The sequence below is a fragment of the Artemia sp. Qi Xiang Cuo genome, chromosome 10 (genome assembly GCF_049724085.1).
Source record: "Artemia sp. Qi Xiang Cuo chromosome 10, ASM4972408v1, whole genome shotgun sequence".
NCBI lineage: Eukaryota > Metazoa > Arthropoda > Branchiopoda > Anostraca > Artemiidae > Artemia > Artemia sp. Qi Xiang Cuo.
In genome coordinates this window covers 62143258-62163693 of record NC_142803.1, presented here as the reverse complement: position 1 = coordinate 62163693, position 20436 = coordinate 62143258, and the positions used below count along the sequence as shown (strand labels likewise).

Below are 20436 nucleotides of genomic sequence, written 5' to 3'. Positions count from 1 at the left end.
AAAGAGCTACCAGCTAGCACTCTCAAACAAACCTTATTTGCTGGATCATTTTGGCACAGCCTAGATTTTTCACTGTTGCAGTGGGGCACACAACAATAGTGACCACCCATGCCATGTTATTCCGATCTCTTCTAGTTTGTTAAACTGTAGTCCTCAACTGCTATGCCTTCCAAAATAGCCACAGGTTATTCACAGAACCGAAAACTCTGTGAGAAGCCTATTCTGTTCCTTTGTTTATGTTTATGAGCACCCCTCACAGTGGCCGCCATGGCATAGTTCTGACTAGTTCGTGTCTTGTCCGAGGGCGGTGCTGACCATTTCTGAAAACATTGCTGAAGAAAAAGAAGGATTGCAGATACTACTCCCGTCCGAAATCAAAGGGCTGAAAGGACTGCAGGGTAGTCCATATACCCTCATACAAATTCTGGAACTGGAAATACAATTAAAATAAATTATGTTGAGTGACTCAGATATAGCAAATGTGTGTGCAGAGCCCGATCCTTCTACCAAGGTTACTATAGTTTCTAAAGTTTATAACACCAGATAGCCTAGCCTTGGCTAACCCCAGAGTAATAGTATTGGCTGTGCAACAAGACCTGTTTTTGAAAGGAAATAGGCCTTTATTTTATTTTGGAGGTATGAACTTAAAAAAAAAAATATGAAATAAATTCACAAACTAACAGATAAAAGACAAAAATACAAATGAAAAAGTGTTGCCATATTTAGCCCCTCTTCCCTGAGAGTGCTAGGACTGACAAGGTATCATGAGGAAAATAGTATCTCAAGCACAACCCTGGCATCTAGAGCCTAGGCTGCTGGTAACTGTTAAACTAAGGGAAAATTCTAGATGAGCTGCTCTTTGCTATCTTGGAAAGGGGTTATTTTGGGAAAATTAAACTTTCAGTAAGGAATCAATGGCCAAAAACACTCTGGGAAGGTGTTGTCAAGCTACTATGTCAACCCTCTTCTGATTCTATAAGTCTTGAAAACTTTCCCACCTGACAGGTCTATACTATAGTCTAGTCTACATATTGGTCATCAAACATTAGTTCCCTCTAAAAGGAGCAGAGGTTTTTGCTTCAAATGCAAATATTTACCAAATCATATTAGGCTATCGAGTTATGAATAAAGTGAATATACCACTCAATGCCTTTTTTCATGCTCTTTACTAATATAGGCTAATAATCATTTTTGTGGGAAATGAATTTTAGCCCCCACCCCTATATATACCAATTCAGGGTATATATTTGCACATTAGGGGGTGGGGAAACAGTTTAAACTTACCTCTCATTTACATCAGAAATAAAATCACCCCCACCCCCCTAATGTGCAAATATATACCCTGAATTGGTATATACAGGGGTGGGGGCTAAAATATCCTGGTTCTATTGGCAGGTTCTCTGTAACCTACACTACAGGCTTACCACTCTGCCCATTTACACCTTCTTCTTCTGAAATGCTTGATTTATAGAATCTAGAGAATGCACAGAATCCTGCTAATGACAAATTTTTTTTATTTCTGGAAAGAATTTCTGCAAATAATGATTGTAATTTGGATACAGTACTGAATTCTGAATCAAATGCTGTTTTTGTTTCTTAGTTGTCTTATTATGGCAGTATATTCCAAATTAATAAATGGGTGAACTTTCTCAAAAGGTATGGCTGTCCTGTGCTGATCCTGCATGGAGGTCATTCAGTTACTGATTCAGGAGGGAAAGGAGTTTCATGAATTGGATGCCTTAATCTTTTTTAAAATAAAATATTTAAAATTTAAAAACCAAAAGCAATCATCAGCAAAGTTACCATCAAAATCACACAAACCAGAGCAATTTTTGGCATTGTTTTTATTGCTTTACAGAGAACTGTTTATTGTAAATTAATTACAGGAATCTGATTACAGGCAGTACAACTTCATTTTTTATAACTCTAAAGGACCAGTGGCATTATTTCTGCCTTTTCTGCAACTATTTTACTGAGTGGATAAAAGGCCCTGAGGATAATAAAACCCCCAACTTTACTATCTTTTGAAAGTAAAACTTTAAGCTATGTTCAAGCCTGTTTGCTGGGATGCTTCCCAATTCAGAGGAATGGTAGCTTTAACAATGTCATATACCAACACAAATTCATGCACTGTAAGTTCTCTAAGAGTACAATGATAAGAACATCACATTTTCACTTTTGAAAGCTTCCATGTATCATTTGCTGAAATTTTCAATTAGATTATGGCAAGGTTATCCTTATATTCTTTTAAAGTTTGAATGATTAGCAAAAACTGGGTCCTTTTGGTCAATTTTGGCACCTTTTGCAACATACTGCCCCTCTTAATTTCCCCTCTGGATCTGCCCTTGATGTCTAATGATAGATATAAATGATAGCAAAACAAGTGCATTAAGTACTAAAGGTATAAAAGAATATGAAGCTTTAAAGTAAAATAAAATTTATTTCACATTAAATTGTTATTTCCCATACTTAGCATTCACTCAGACTGGTCTAAAGTTGTAACGTCCTTTTCACTATCTGGCTATCTCTAGTTTCCAATCGAATGAGCCCTTTTGAAGTTTCTACAAAAACACATTATATAAAAACCTTATATGCCCCTAGGGCATAAATTACAACCCTTACCCTAAAGTCTGTTAGGGTCTGTGTTAGCTGTAATCCTCTAAGACCAAATTTCCAGAACTTTCAACTATGTTAAACAACATGGCAATCTCAAAATTTGGATTGGATGTGTTTGGGGATATGGTGGGCTAGAGAGGGGCGGTAGTTGCTCTCCAATCACTTTTAACTATTAAAAATGGCCCCAACCCTTTCAATTTCCAATCAAATGAGCCCTTTTGAAGGTTCTACAACAAAACTTTCAATAAAAATCTTATATGCCTCCAGGGCTTAGCTTACAACCCTTGCCCTGAGTGCTGGGGGGTGTCAATCTCAAAGACCTAGTTTCCAGAACTTTCTACTACGTTGAACAAAATGGCTATCTGAAAATTTTGATCGGATGTGTTTGGAGGAATAGTGGGCGTGAGAGAGGTGATAGTTACCCTCCAATCACTTTTGACTATTACAAAGGGCACTAGCCCTCTAAATTTTGAATTGAATTTGCCCCTTTTGAAGTTTGACAACAACTCTATCTATAAAAACCTAATATGCCCCCAGGGCAGAACTTACAACCTTTGCCCTTGGGGCTCTGGGGGGTTTGTCATCCTTAAATACATAATTTCCAGAACTTTTAACTACATTGAACAAAATGGCTATCTCTAAGCTTTGATTGAAGGTTTTTGGGGAAATGGTAGGTGTAAGAGGGGGGTTAATTACTCTCCACTCACTTTCAACTATTAAAAAGGGTAATTTCAATTTCCAATCAAATGAGCCCTTTTTGAAATTTCTATAACAACTTTCTATATAAACTTTATATGCCCCCAGGGCATAACTTGCAACCCTTGGACAGGGGGGGCTATCATCCTTAAAAATCTAATTTTCAGAACTTTCAACTACGTTTAACGAAATGGATATCGCAAAATTTTTATTGGATGTGTTTGGGAAAATGGTGGGCGTGAGAGGGGCGTTAGTCACTCCAATCACTTTCAACTATTAAAAAAGGCACTAGCCCTTTCAATTTCCAATTGAATGAGCCCTCTTGAAGTTTCTACGCTTTCAATAAAAACCCTATATTCCCCCAGGGCATAACTTACAACCCTTGCCCTAATGGTTGTAGGGGGGGGGGTTTCATCCTTAAAGACCTAATTTCCAAAACTTTCAACTACGTTGAATAAAATGGCTATCTAAAATATTGATTGGATGTGTTTGGAGAAAAGATGGGCGTGAGAGGGGGGTTAGTTGTCTTCAAATCACTTTTGACTACTAAAAAAGGCACTAGCCCTTTGAATTTTTAATTGAATGGGCCCTTTTTCAAGTTTCTAAGACAAAGATTTCATTAAAAAGCTTATATGCCCTCAGGGCATAACTTATAACCGTTGCCCTGAAGACTGTGGGGGGAGTTTCCTGCTCAAAGGTAAAATTTCCTGAACTTTGAAGTGCGTGGAACAAAATGGCTATCTCAAAATCTTTATTGGACATGTTTGGGGAAATTGTGGGTGTGGAAGGGGTGTTAGTTGCTTTCCAATCACTTTCGACTATTAAAAAGGGCACTAGCCATTTCAATTTCCAATCAAATGAGCCCTTTTTGAAGTTGCTACAACAATGCATTATATGAAAACCTTATATGCCCCTGGGCATAATTTACAACCCTTGCCATGAGGGCTGTGGGGGGGGGGTGGTCATCCTCAAAGACCGAATTTCCAGAGCTTAAAACTACGTTGAATAAAATGGCTATCTCAAAGTTTTGATTTGATGTGTTTGAGGAAAAGGTGGGCGTGAGAGGCAGGTTAGTTGCCCTCTAATCACTTTCGACTATTTAAAAGGGCACTAGCCCTTTGAATTTCCAATCAAATGAGCCTTTCTATGACAACACCTTCTATAAAAAAAACCTTATATGCCCCCAGGGTATAACTTACAACCCTTGCCCTAAGGGATGTGCGGGACTGTCCTCAACAACATGATTTCTATGTGGAAATCAACTATGCTGAACAAAATGGCTATCTCAAAATTTTGATTGGATGTTTTTTGGGAAATGGTGGGCGTGGAAGGGGGATTTGTTGCTCTCTATTCAGTCCATTCAGTTATGGACCTAATGTCCATAACTTTGAACTATGTTGAACAAAATGGATAGCTCAAAATTTTAATTTGATGTGTTTGGGAAAATGGTGGGCGTGAGAGGAGCGTAAGTCGCGATCCAATCACTTTCAACTATTAAAAAAGGCACTAGCCCTTTCAATTTCCAATTGAATGAGCCCTTTTGAAGTTTCTACGACAATGCTTTCAATAAAAACTTACAACCCTTGCCCTGAGGGCTGTGGGGGGAGGGGTTGTCATCCTTAAAGACCTAAATTCCAAAACTTTCAACTACATTGAATAAAATAGCTATCTAAAAATTTTGATTGGATGTGTATGGGGAAAAGGAGGGCGTGAGAGGGGGGTTAGTTGCCCTTAAATCACTTTTGACTATTAAAAAGGGTACTAGCCCTTTGAATTTCAAACCAAATGAGCCCTTTTTCAAGTTTCTACAACAAAGATTTCAATGAAAACCTTATATGCCCCCAGGGCATAACTTATAATCCATCGTAAAAACGTATTCCATTGTAAAAACTTACAACCCTTGCCCTGAGGGCTTTGGGGGGAGGGATTTTCATCCTTATAGACCTAATTTCCAAAAATTTCAACTATGTTGAATAAAATGGCTATCTAAAAATTTTGATTGGATATGTTTGGGGAAAAGGTGGGCGTGAGAGGGGGGTTAGTTGCCCTTAAATCACTTTCGACTGCTAAAAAAGGTACTATCCCTTTGAATGTCAAATCGAATGAACCCTTATTCAAGCTTCTACGACAAAGATTTCAATAAAAACCTTAAATGCTCCCAGGGCATAACTTATAATCCTTGCCCTGAGGGTTGTGGGGGAGTATCCTCCTCAAAAATATATTTTCTATCAAGAAATAAACTATGCTGCTCAAAATGGCTATCTCAAAATTTTTATTGGATGGGTTTGGGGGAATGATGGACACGCGAGGGGGCTAGTTGCCCTCCAATCACTTTCAACTATTAAAAAAGGCACTGACCCTTTGAATTTCCAATTGAATGACCTTTTCCTGAAGTTTCTACAACAACGCATTCTTTAAAAACCTTATATGCCCTGAGGGCATAACTTAAAACCCTTGCCCTGAGGGTTGTGGGGAAGTGTCCTCCTCAAAAACATATTTTCTATCTGGAAATCAACTATGCTGAACAAAATTACTATATAAAAATTTTGATTGGATGTGTTTGGGGGAATGATAGGCGTGGGGGGGGGGGCTAGTTGCCCTCCAATGACTCTCAACTATTAAAAAGAGTACTAGCCCTTCTAATTTCCAATCGAATGAGCCTGTTTTGAAGTTTCTACAACAACGCCTTCTGTAAAAACCTTATATGCCCCCAGGGCATAACTCAAAACCCTTGCCCTGAGGGTTGTGGGGGAGTGTCCTGCTCAAAAACGCTGAACAAAATGGCTATCTCAAAATTTTGATTGGATGTGTTTGGGGGAATGATAGGCGTGGGGGGGGGGGGGCTAGTTGCCCTCCAATCACTTTCAACTATTAAAAAGGGCACTAGAACTTTCAGTTTTCAATCAAATGAGCCCCTTTTGAAGTTTCTACGACAACCCCTTCTATATGAATTGCCCTGCTCTAAAGGAAAAATATAATAAGTAGTACATTGTGGCAACATTGTTCTTACATGCCCTCAGGGCATAACTTAAAACCCTTGCCCCAAGGGTTGTGTGGGAGTGCTCTTCTCAAAAACATATTTTCTATCTGGAAATCAACTATGCTGAACAAAATGGCTATCTTAAAATTTTGATTGGATGTGTTTGGGGGAATGATGGGCGTAAGGGGGGGGGGGGTCTAGTTGCCCTCGAATCACTTTCGACTATTAAAAAAGGGCACTAGCCACTCCAATTTCCAATCGAATGAGCCCTTTTCGAAGTTTCTACGACAACTCCTTCAATAAGAAGTGCCCGGGTATGGAAAAAAAACACATTGTGCCCACATTGTTCTTTACTTAGGCAGCGCTAGCACGCTGCCTATGATAACATAATCAATAAAGTTAGCTGCCTTACCATCAGGTGAATGCCATGTCAACTTATGGGTCATTCTGCATTTGTTATAACTAGATTGTTACACCTAAAAAATCACAGCAGTCTGTAGCCAGTACTGTTTTCTTTTACTGTACGACATTTGCCTCAGTGAGGACACCATCTATCCCTGTTTCTATTGACCTGGGCTTTTAAATCTCCTAAGAATAATACCATTTTTCTACTCGGGACCCTGTCTATTTCTTACTGTAACTGTATGGAAAATTCATCTGAGTCACTGCTATCTTTTTCAGTTGGTTCTACAGAGGGATATACTGCTATAACTAATACCTGCACTTTTTATTCATAAAATGGGTGATTAGTATTCTATTATTTATATCTTCCCAGCCTAAACAAGATTTAGCAACTTCCTTATTCATTTTGAGCCCTACTCCCTGTCTATGTACCCCATTTTTCCTGCCTGAAGAAAAAAAAATCTGTATCACCCAATTCCATGCTTCCTACCTCTGGGATATACATTTCTGAAACTCCTATTGAGTTCAGTCGTGTTCGAATTGTCTGTACAATTGCTTAAAACGTTTTTTTTTTTTGTTGCAAGAAATTTTTAAAACTGTGAATAACATTATTAGTTGCATTCAAAATCGACTTGAAACAACAATATGCCTACAAATTTAAGTAGGGACTAGGTTTGTTCTTAGCTAGTAAGTTAAAATTAATGATTTTTTTTTAGGATTTCGTTTTTCAACAAACAATGTATAGAATAAAGGACCCAAAAAAGTCTCTTGACTTCTACACCAGGGTTTTGGGAATGAGACTATTGAAGAAAATGGACTTTGAGGATATGAAATTTTCTCTTTATTTTATGGGCTATGAAAACAAAGAAGAGATTCCAGAGAATGCAAAAGAAAGGACAATCTGGGCGCTTTCTAGAAAGGCGACACTGGAGCTGACTCATAACTGGGGCACTGAAAGTGACTTGGAATTCAAGGGCTATCACAATGGAAATGCTGAACCAAAAGGATATGGTAGTACCCTTTTTTGTGTTTATTTAACTTTTGTGACTAAAGAATAACAAAACTAATCAACTATTATCTAAGCCAGATCTAACTACCAAACGAATTACCGGCTTTGCGTGCATATTTTATGTGACAACTTTGTAGGAAAAAAAACAACTAAATTTAGAAAGTTTCTATTGCTCTTGAATGTAAAGGGGTTTTTCCGCTGTCTAATTGTTTACTAACAGTGATAGCCAACATGTATTTAGTTGGGTAGTGGAGACAGAGTTGTTGGAGACAAAATTAAAACAAGTCAAACTCAAAACAATAAGAAATTAATCTGAGTAGGGTTCTAAACCCTATACTTTCTAAAAGCTAGAATATAATTTATACTTTACTGAAAAAAATTCAAACGAATTAACTGAAAAAATGTGCATTGTCAGTTTAGTGTGCATTGTAATTTTTTTCAGTAAAGTACAAATTATATTCTAGCTTTTAGAAAGAATAGGGTTTAGATCCCTACTCAGATTAATATCTGCTTGTTTTGAGTTTGACTTATTTTAATTTCTGTTTGTTTTAGGTTTAATTTATTTATTGATACTGATTTGTGTTATTTGTATGCTTGGTAGTTTATTTTATTCTATTTTTGGTTTAATGGAGTTCTTTACTTTTTTTTTGAAAAACTTATTTTGTGCAAAAAGTTTTTTTGATCAATTTCTGTTCGGTCTATATTGACATTAAATGAAAAAAGCAGTTTTTTTTAACTGAAAGTAAGGAACGACGTTAAAACTCCAAACGAAATGAAATTATTCCGTATATTAAAGGGGCTGTCCCCTCCTCAACGCCTCGCTCTTTACGTTAAAGTTTTTATTGTTTAAAAAATTGAGTTGTGAGAAAGTCAAACTTTAGCGTAAAGAGCGAGGCGTTGAGGAAGGGACAGCCCCTTTCATATGCGCAATAATTTCTGTTCGTTTTAAGTTTTAACGTCGTTCTTACTTTCAATTAAAAAAAACCTGTTTTTTTCATTTAATTTTTGAACTTTTTTAAGTTAATGCAAGTTTTGATTTTAGCTTACCATACATGAATAATTAAAACAAAATTTGAACATTAATTTTACTTTTATTTGGTTAAATAGCTTTCTCGAAACTTGTTTAATTTCATTTACGAACGTTTTTATTAGTAATAAATATACGTAACTTACGAATTAACTTGCGTAACAAACTTCTATATTCATGTATTTTTAATACGTATATTAGAGGGTTCACCTTGCTCTTTAAGCTAAAGTTCAAATTTTGTTCCAATTTTTTAAAAATGACCCCTTAATCACAAATACCGTTAATTAGAATAAATAGCTCTTAAGAAAGTACTAAAAAATCTTTGGGTTAAAGAGCGAGGTACTGACTAGGGGGTGAACCCAATCATATACGTAATGTTTTCGGTCGTTTCAAGTTTTGATGTTGCTCCTTACTGTCAGTTGAAAAACTTTTTTTTATATGTAATTTCTGATCTTTTTTTTTAATAATGCTGGGAAATCCGGCGCCTCCTTCATACCAATGTCCCTTTCCCCATTAAAACTTCCTTCTTGGAAAGATCTTCCCACATAACCCCCGACTTCCCCCCCCCCCCTTACCAAAAAAATCCCCCTGGAAACGTCTGTATACTTTCCAACAACCAATACTATAGGTTAACATTGGGTGAAGTTCATAATTTTTAGCCCTCCCCCCGGAGATTTCAGGGTATTAAGTCATCCTAAGAGACATATTATTCATAATTTCTATAATGCAGAACAGAATCGATATCTCAAAATTTTGATCAGGTGACTTTTGGAAAAAAATGAGCGTGGGAGGGGGCCTAGTTGCCCTCCATTTTTTTGGTCACTTGAAAAGGGCACTAGAACTTTTAATTTCCGTTCCAATGAGCCTTCCGACGATATTCTATGACCACTGGGTTGATACAAACACCCCTGGAAAAAACAACAACAAATAAACTCGCATCCGTGATCTTTCTTCTGGCAAAAAATACAAAATTCCACATTTTTACAGATAGGAACTTGAAACTCTACAGTAGGTTTCTTTAATATGTTAAATATCATAGTGCGACTTTCATTAAGGCTCTATGACTTCTAAGGGGGTCTTTCCCCCTTTTTTTCGAAAATCAGCCAAATTTTCTCATGCACGTAACTTTTGATAAGTAGGACTAAACTTGATGAAACTTATATATTTGAAATCAGCATTAAAATCTGATTCTTTTGATGTATCTATTGGTATCAAAATTCAGTTTTCTAGAGTTTCAGTTACCATTGATCCGGGTCGCTCCTTACTTAAAGTTCGTTACCACGAACTGTTTGATAGTTTTTTTCAGGGAGAAAGACTGAGCCATATTGACATAGTCTTCTGAGCCTCTTCTAAAGTTAAACAACTATCCCTTCCATAAAAACCTTAAATACCCCCTGGGCATAACTTACAACCCTTGTCCCTAATCTCTGGGGTTTGTTCAAACCCCAAAAGCCTTTTTATACGATATTTAAACTACTTTGATTAGAATGGCTATCTCAAAATTTCAATTAGACGCATTTCGGGACAATGCAACGTGTGTGCAGGCTGGAGGGGATAGCTGCCCTCTGATCACTTTGAATCTTAAAAAGAGCACTAGAGCGTCTGAGTACCGATCGAATGGGCCCCACACGAAGTTTATATGACCACACTTTCTATAAAAACCCTATATGTCCCCAGGGTATAACTTACAACCCTTTCACTTAGGGCTGGGGGGATTTGTTATCCTCAAAGACATTATTTCCAGACCTTTCTGATGGTCTGAACAAAACGGCTATATCAAAATTTGCCATCTGATCACATTCGACTAATAAAAAAGGCACTAGTCTCTCAATTTCCAATCGAATGAGCCTTTTTTGGAGCAGCAACAACGAAACTTTCTAGGAAAACCTTATATGCCCTAAGGGTATAACTTACGACCCTTTTTCTAAGGGCTATGGAGAGAGGGTTGTCATCCTCAAAGGCATATTTGGGGGGAGGCGATTCTCCCTCCGATTACTTTCGACTATTAAAAAGGGCCATAGCCCTCTCAATTTGCAATTAAAAGAGCTCTTTTTGAAGTTTTTACGACTACACTTTCTATTAAAATATCATATGCCCCCAGGGCAAAACTTACAACCTTAGCCCTGAGGGCTTTGGGGGGGTTGTGATATTCAAGAACATAATTTCTGGACCCTTCACCTAAGTTCAACAAAATGGCTATACCGACACGTTGATCAGAAGAGTCTGGGGAAATAATGGGCGTGGGCGGGGCATTCGCCCTCCTATCGCTTTTGACTATTAATGAGGGCACTAGGCATCTCAATTCCCAATTGAATGAGTTCGTTTTTAAGTTTCTACGACAATGTTAGCAAAGACCTAATTTCCAGAACTTTCAACTACGTTGAACAAAATGTCTATTTCAAAATTTTGATTGGATGTGTTTTAGGAAATGGTTGGAGTGAGAGGGGCGTTATTTGCCCTCTAACCACTTTTGATTATCAAAAAGGTTCGAAAACTGAAACGTTTTATTTTAGTTATGCTGACTGTAACATGTTCTATTTAAATTATATTAAAAAAATAAACACACCCAAAAAACCGCGAGAGGGGGGTTAGTTGCCCCCCCCCCATCACTTTCGACTAATTAAAAGGGCACTAGCCCTTTGAATTTTCAATCGAATGAGCATTTTTTCGAGTTTCTACGACAAAGATTGCAATACAAAACCTTATATGCCCCCAGGGCATAACCTACAACGTTAGCCCTGGGGGCTCTGCGAGGGATCTTATTTTTCGGGCAGACGGATCACCAGGCAGCTTCACTAGTATGTTGCCCCGGTCGGTCCATACATTTTTAACACCAAAGCGATCCCTTGCGGCATTTAGCAGGTCGTGACGTCGCTTTGTAAAGTATTCCGACACAAAGACTCCAGACCCAGCTAGTTTAGATTTCTGTAAGAACACTTTTCGAGCAACTTCTTTACTAACAAATTGCACTAAAACCGGGACAACTTTGTCACTGGTGGTATGAGGCCCATTCATTCTGAACCGGAAAACACTTGATAATTCGCCAGAAGATATACCAGTAACACCCATCCGTGTCGAAAGGACACTGAGCATAGTCGTTTTAAGGTCAACTCCTGGCTTTTGCTTCAGACTGTTGAAAACAAGACTATCCAACATATTTTCTTTATCAATATCGTCTAGCTTGACTTCGATTTTTTCAAATCGATTTTCCAGATTCCGGGTTTGCATTCTATACATTTTCAACTCACGCTCGATACGGTCTAGTATGGGGTTGAACTCTAGTGACACAGACTTATATAACTCGCTAATTATAATCTCAGCTGAATCTTTAAGACCAGATTTCGAACTCGAGCCACACTTGGCAGAAACCTGACGAGTTATCTCTGTAGCTATAGATTCCCTAGTTTTCTCTAGCTCCTGTTCTATAGCGGAAATTCGTGCAAATAAAGCAGACTGTGAACCGGGCAGCGCGGCAGCTTGATCCGGTACTTTTAGTGCCGCAAATGCTTCTGAAACAGACCTGTAAATGTCGGGAAAACGCTCAAGTTCCTCAAAAGCGTGTTTCACATTCATTGCCGTTTCAGTAGAAGCCTCTTTAACATTATCTTTGTACGATACAAGACTATTCCCAGGAACAATTTGCTCGCTATGATCCCCGCAACAGAAGATCAAATAGTTAGTTCGCTTTCCATCATTTTTCGTAATCTTCAGAATTCGTACAGGCCACAATGGATAGCCTGCAAATTTCGCCAGTGCAAGATCGAATTGCTTGAAAGTCGTCATGATTAGTGTGAGAAGGAAAAACCAAAATGAAAAATGAAAAACCAAAATGAGACTTATCTTGTAGTGGGCAGGCCCACGGATGGCGTTGGCAATCACCGCTCTTGCAGGGTGGCCCAGTGGACCGTGGAGGCCTGCGACGTTTTTTTTCCACCGTTTTTTTTTACATCCAAAACAGCATAGCATCTAATTATTAACAAAATAACTAAGCCACCGCAGGTCCTTTTTATTTTCACAAAACTTGAAAACGGAGGGGTTTGTTGCCCTCCAGTCACTTTCGACTATTAAAAAGGACACTAGTCCTTTGAATTTCCAGTCAAATGCGCCCTTTTTCAAGTTTCTAGGACTAAGCTTTCAATAAAATTCTTATATACCCCCAGGATATAGCTTATAACCCTTGCCCTGAGGGCTCTGAGGGGGTTATCATCCTCTAAGACCTAATTTCCAGAACTTTCAACTACGCTGAACAAAATGGCTATTTCAAAATTTTGATTGGATGTATTTGAATAAATGGTGGGCGTGAGAGGGGGTGTTAGTTACCCTCCAATCACTTTCGACTATTAAAAGGGCACTAGCCACTCCAATTTCCGATCGAATGAGCCCTTTTGGAAGTTTCTCCGACAACTCCTTCGATACGAAGTGCCTTGGTGTGAAAAAATAGGTAATGCATTGTGCCAACATCGTTCTTAACTTAGGCAGCGCTATTGCACTGCCTATGATATTCTCCAACAATGTTACTGCTACTACTACTAACAACTTATCGCAGCATCAAACTCCAACCCCCAGAGATCAACACAGCTGCGCATGCTCCTCTCCATCCTAATCTATTCAAAGGCTCCCTCTTTACACACTCCCAGGAAGTTTCGACTTCCCTTGAATCTTCTTTACATCTTCCGACTCCAATTGAGGATGAGCTGCTTTCCATAACCATGTTAGCTAACAGTTTTTAGATTGACGGCGGGAATCTGACTGGGGAAATTATTAACTAATTTACTAACTAAGAAAACTGTTTTGAAAGAATATTAATAACTAAGAAAACCTAATAGAAGGGTTTCTGGACGTAAATAATATATATTTGGTGTTTTTCAAAATTGAAATAGGTCCACTTCTCCTAATTTTAGAGTAAAGCAAGAACAATGAAAAAATCTTTCTCACAAATCAGAATTTAAGAAACTTAAAGGGTTTGCCAGAATGAGGGAAGTCGATCTAGAGTAGTGTTGGGTCAAGTACTCCAAAAAGGTATTTGAGTATAAGTACCAAGTACTAAACTAAAATTGTAATTCAGTATTAGTACCAAGTACTCGAAGTAAGTTGTACTTAAGTACGGAAATACATGACTTGAAGGCTTTTTTGCATGGTAAAGAATATGGTTAGGTTGTCAGGAGGGAAACTGACATTAGTTTTTCCATTATTTCCAGTGGAGAAGTGAAAAAGAACTCCATTCTAGTACTACCAGGGCCATATTTAAGGGGGGGGTGGTCCAGGTTTGACTCCTTTGCCCCCCTCCCCCCCAGAAATACTTCTCCGACCTGCAAATTCGTCTAAACAATGCCTTAACCTTACTCGAGGCTGTTTTTGTTCATTGTAAATTTAGACAGTTCATATTATTGACTTAGGAATAAAGTGAACATACCACTCAATGCTTTTTTTATGTTCTTTATGAATATAATAATCGCATATATCGAAAATTCAAATTTACCCCCCCCACCCTCCCTAATGTGCAAATACATACCCTGAATTGTAACCACACAAAGAAGTTATCAGTGCTAGTTAAGTTATTGAAAAAAGATATAACTAGTTTATAAATAAATTGTTTTAGAGTAACATATTCCCCAAAATATTTATTTATAACAATTCAGACCTCATTTATTAGGCAAGTCAAATATAAAACGATTTTCCACCCTTTTAAATTTTTCGAGTGCCGTCGACAAAAATAGCGCTGAATTTTGCGAATCGAAACTTTGCCGTCGACAATTCATGGTATATTCCAATTCGGGGTATATATTTGCACATTAGGGTGTGGGTAAATTTGAATTTCCGATAGAAGCGATTATTATATTCGTAAAGAGCATAAAAAAGGTATCGAGTAGTATTTTCACTTTATTTGTAAGTTACTAATATGAACTGCCAAAAATTTACCCAATATTTTTTCGTTAAAACCCCTCCCGAACGAGAATCCTGGATACGACCCTGAGTACCACTCCTAAAAACTAAGCTTCAACCATATTAGAACTTATATATCAAACAAAGAGCAATTGGCTCCTCATTTATTATAATACCCTAATATAAACTTTTTCCTAGTTAAATTTAATAGAAATTGACGCATACGAAGCATAAAGCCTACTCACAGGCCTCATACCTTTTAGATGAAGTTACCTTTTTCTGAAATATATTTAGAAGAGGTCTACATCTAGTGAACAAATTTCTTTTAATTTTGCACAAATTTCTCTTAATTAACTGCATAATGGGTAATTCTAACTTTTTTTCAGGGGTAGACAGTAGGTATGCATATGAATACAAATTCTAATCATGGTTGCAGCAGTAGCTGTAACATAGTAAAGAGCAAACAACAGTCCAGAGCAACCGAAAGGTAAAAAAAGGGTTTGAAAAAAAAAACTGCCTAGTGAAAAAATTGCTATTCGACACTAATTTAGGAATGGTAATTATTATTTCAGTTAATCTTTAAAGTAAAAGTTTATTGCGAAAAGAAATTTATAGTGATTTTGAAAAAGAACCTTAAATCCCTCGAAAAAGGTGTCATATCAAAATCGAAAGTGTACCATTGGAATCAACATGGGCGAAAACCTGGTACAGGGAAATTACAGTCCCCCATCTTGAACAAAAAGTAATTTTTTTTTTTGCATGGGTAGCACTAATCTGTCCTACCCATTCAAACATTTTTTAAAGACTTTTTTCGGAACAAATTTTTTTCCGGGCAAGTGAAGAACCAGAACATCATAGAGAGATATTTAATGGCTCATTCAAAAACTATTTCTCATATCCCCATTCTTTTCATAAATTTCACCATCTGCAGGCACCATATGTCACTGAAAATGGCACTTTTTGTGCCATTCCTCAAGGGGTGGTGCTAGCCGGCAACCAGAACATCGTAGATAGATTTTTAATAGGTCATATACAAGCTGTTGATTAAATCTAAGTTCTTTCTATGAATTCCACCATAGGCAAATTCCAAATTTTACTTAAAACGGCACTTTTGGTGTCATGTTTCAAGTACTAAAGCTGGGGCTTGTGGGCTGCCACAACTTTTTAGAGTGATATTTAATGGCTCATTTCAAAGATTTTAGTCATATCTACGTGTTTTTTTTATTTTTTTTTTTAATCCACCATTAATTAATGCAATGCGTAGCACTAAAAACAACACTTATGGTGGCACTTCTTAAGTGCAAAAGCTTGGAAGTATAAAACTGTATCATTGTAATAATTATGTTCCAAAACCCTTAGATTTATTTTTACAAGAACACCTCCCGTATACTTTCCCCCCAAGCCTGCTTAGTAAGTTACGCAATTATGGTCCTACAAACACCAATGGATTAAATTAGAATAACAAAGCCGTGGTTCAGTCAGTAGAGCTCTAAGCTTCAATTCAGAATGTCAAGCGTTCAATTCCTACTTGGGTATTTTTTCAATCATAGTTCTGTCCCTTCTATATGATCATTTTCTGATGCTTCACTATTTTTTTTTAAATGTAATGCGCTTATTTTTTAGCCTTGTCATGCATTTTGATTCAAAATAGAACTTGTCATGTATTTTGATTCAAAATGGAATAGAGATCATCCAGTTTCATGATTTGCAATTGCAATCTTAGTAGATCACTAACCCAATACCCTAACCTCTTGCCGCTTAGGGTTTATAGAAGTATAGGCACACGGTTCTGGAACCACTCAAAGTTGCATATTAAGAGAAAGATTACTTATTGTTATATATACTCATTCAAATTACTTACTTACTTTTATTATTTTAATGACAGGATACAACAAAAATAGTGACGAAGATCACACTGCCTTTCCATAACAAACAACAAAAGCGCGAAGAACAATAGGGAAATCTTTTTGCAACACAGTGGAGATAATGTGAATGAATATTTCGGCCCTATGTTCAAGGGCCGTCCTCAGCAAGACAAAAATATATAAAAGAAAAAAGACTCACAACATGCGACCAATGAAAAAAAAGTGAAAAATTTTAATTTTTGGTTTTATTGGTCGCATGTTGTTGCGAGTCTTTTTTCTTTTATATATTTTTGTCTTGCTGAGAACGGTCCTTGGACATAGGGCCGAAATATTCATTCACATTATCTCCACTGTCTTGCAAAAAGATTTCCCTATTGTTCTTCGTGCTTTTGTTGTTTGACAGGATACAACTATTGGTAATGTATTATAGGGAAATCATAGTTCTAAAAACCTATGCATTTTTGTTTCGTGATAGTTTTCATGATTTTTAGTTGTCTGGCTATATTCTAACTTTTTTTTTTATACTGCTATTCCACACATTTGTGTTCAAAGTTTTTGGTGTTTAGTAGGGTTTTGGGGGATATTTAGTGAACAAGTTAGAGATAAAACTAAGTTGCTTCTAGAACGCCAAGAAAATGGATGTGAGATAAAAAGCGTAGAAATTATTTCTTAATGTGCAGTTGATTTTTAATATTGAAGAGTGCATTTTTTCTCGACTGCTTTGCATGGTATTAACTTATTTAAAACGTAAAATTCAAACCAATGTTGGAATACTCAGCTAGTTCCATCCTTCATTCCCGTTATCAGTGCCGAAACATGAAGTTGTATAAAAAAACAAACTATAGTTGAGACACATGTAGTTAAATTTCGAATCTTGATCTGCAGGTCTTTCAAATCTGGTTTTAGAATTGCTTAAAAAACTTCCCTGTTCTCTCAAGAGGCCCTTGGTCATCGTGCCAATCACTAGAAACCGCTTAGATATTTACTTTATTTTTCTAATATTTAGGGCATATTGGTATACTGGTACCTGATGTAAACGCAGCATGTGCACAGTTTGAACAACTTGGCGTGGAATTTGTCAAGAAACCAGACGGTGGAAAAATGAAGGGATTAGCCCATATCAAGGATCCTGATGGCTATTGGATTGAAATTTTCAACAACAAAACCTCTGAATGCTGTCTGTAGAAAAATCTTCTCAATTGTTTCCAAAATTTTCTTTAAAAATTGACGTAATGAAAGTGATATAGAAGGATAAGGTTAAGCCTTTTTAATATATAAGGAAAATGCAAAAAACAGGGGTCGATTACGCTTCTTTATGTATGCCACATTAACATTTATGCAAATATACCAGTTTTGAATCTTATGATTTCATACTGTAAATCCTAGAACCGTATCAGCAATAAAATAGGTTAGTTTAGTTAATGACAAAATTACAAAAAAGTACTATACTTTCTGTTTTTGTAACGATTGCCCGATGAATAAGTTAATAATTCTAATTGTTTTTTTTTCGAATAATTTGAAATTATAAATATGATTGTTATTTAAAATGTGAGGAAAATTTCTAGGGGCACTGTTCATGGAGGATAATTTCTGAAAGGTGAGGGAGGGAACTTTCCAGGTGAGGTTTATAAGCAGAGTTTTTTCATTTGATGAGACTTTTGGTATTTTCCTTTTAAAATGGAAAAGCAACCTTAATTGTACTTTTTGGACGTCATATGGCACTTTGTCATTGCCCTATTAATGCGAATTTATAAAAAAAAAAAAAAGATTAAATATAAAACATAGTGTATAAATAAAGCCTCAATCAGGTTTATGATCTCTGTTTATCTGGCCCAGCTTTTTCATTACAGAAGTATCAACTAAACTGCGCTTTTATAGTACCATATGGCCCTTCATTACGGCTTTATTGGGTCAAATTAAGAAAAGAAAAAAACGATTAGATATAACAATTAGCTTTTAAATGGGTTCTTAAACAATTGTCTCTGATTTACGAGTGTCCCGATAGTGACGACGAAAAACAGCAGCAAAAAACGAGGACATATCAGTGCTGCCTATGCAAAAAACGTGATTTTTCTTCTTGTTCAAGGGGGGTGGGGGTCCTCTGTATTGTTTCGATAACGGCAATTCAAAGGGTGTAGTTTTTGGCGGTATTTTCAAATCGTATACAACTGAATTACGCGATGCACTATTTAATAGGTTTATGAAACTACTCTACTATCGTCTGCAGCAACTCCTTGCTGACAATTTTAGTATAACCCAGGCATCAGTACTTCATGTTATGTTTGTTTGATTTATTTTGCACTGTGTTATGTTTTTAAAATATCTGAGTAGTGTCTTTGCTAATAGTAACTTTCCTTCGCTATTGCTAGATGCAAAATTTGCTACTGTAGACTTGGAGCAGCCACGCGCCACCTCTACTTTTTTTAATTGAATTCAAGTGTCCATTGGAAAATAAATTTCCAAAATAAACTTTCAGACATTTCCAAAACATAAAATTTCCGAAACATATTGGAAATTTCCGAAACATAAAATTTCCAAAACATATTTTGGTTTGTATTTTTCCAACACTCCTTTCCCTGACGGATATTCTATTCTCCCTAACTCTTCAGATTTTACTCTGACTCTGATTCTTCCTCACTCTCCAGTCTAAATAGCAGTGAAGCACAGGGCCCTTGATTAAAGCGTAGTATTTAGTATTGTATATATTCCAAAGGAATATGGTATGTAGCCTAAGTAAAAGTTGTGAGAATCGCCAAGTGTGTCCCTGACTCTCCAGATGTTGCCCTTATTCTGATTCTTCCCGACTATCTAATCTAAATAGCAGAGAAGTACAGGGCCCTTGATAAAAGCTTAGAATTTAGTACGGTTTATATTTCAAGGGAATATGATAATTAGCCAAAATAAAATTTACGAGGATCGCTAAGTGTGGTTTTAACAAAAGTATTTCCAAATTCTTACTTTACAATTGTCTTATCCCATCACATTCTTCCTTTACAATAGTCTTATCCCATCATATTCTTCCTTTACAATTGTCTTATCCCATCACATTCTTCATTTACAATTGTCTTATCCCATCACATTCTTCCTTTACAATTGTCTTATCCCATCACATTCTTCCTTTACAATAGTCTTATCCCATCATATTCTTCCTTTACAATTGTCTTATCCCATCACATTCTTCATTTACAATTGTCTTATCCCATCACATTCTTCCTTTACAATTGTCTTATCCCATCACATTCTTCCTTTACAATTGTCGTATCCCATCACATTATTCCTTTACAATTGTTTATCCCATCACATTCTTCCTTTACAATTGTCTTACCCCATCACCTTCTTCCTTTACAATAGTCTTATCTCATCACATTCTTCATTTACAATTGTCTTATCCCATCACATTCTTCCTTTACAATCGTCTTATCCCATCACATTCTTCCTTTACAATGGTTATCCCATCATATTCTTCCTTTACAATTGTCTTATCCCATCACATTCTTCATTTACAATTGTCTTATCCCATCACATTCTTCCTTTACAATTGTCTTATCCCATCACATTCTTCCTTTACAATTGTCTTATCCCATCACGTTCTTCCTTTACAATTGTCTCATCCCGTCACATTCTTCCTTTACAATAGTCTTATCCCATCATATTCTTCCTTTACAATTGTCTTATCCCATCACATTCTTCCTTTACAATTGTCTTATCCCATCACATTCTTCCTTTACAATTGTCTTATCCCATCACATTCTTCCTTTACAATTGTCGTATCCCATCACATTATTTCTTTACAATGGTTTATCCCATCACATTCTTCCTTTACAATTTTCTTATCCCATCACATTCTCCCTTTACAATTGTCTTATCCCATCACAATCTTCCATTATAATTGTCTTATCCCATCACATTCTTCCTTTACAATTGTCTTATTTCATCACATTCTTCCTTTACAATTGTC

The 20436-nt window shown here is 36.6% G+C and overlaps 1 protein-coding gene across 1 annotated transcript; it reads left to right on the top strand.

Moving 5' to 3' along the window:
- Positions 1 to 347: 347 nt before the first annotated feature.
- LOC148948005 (lactoylglutathione lyase-like) lies at positions 348 to 17841 on the top strand. Its single transcript, XM_089095646.1, has 3 exons — positions 348 to 511; positions 7411 to 7705; positions 17485 to 17841. Exons 1-3 carry the CDS (start codon positions 455 to 457, stop codon positions 17661 to 17663), a joined length of 531 nt encoding a protein of 176 aa, XP_088951772.1. The 5' UTR covers positions 348 to 454; the 3' UTR covers positions 17664 to 17841.
- Positions 17842 to 20436: the final 2595 nt, after the last annotated feature.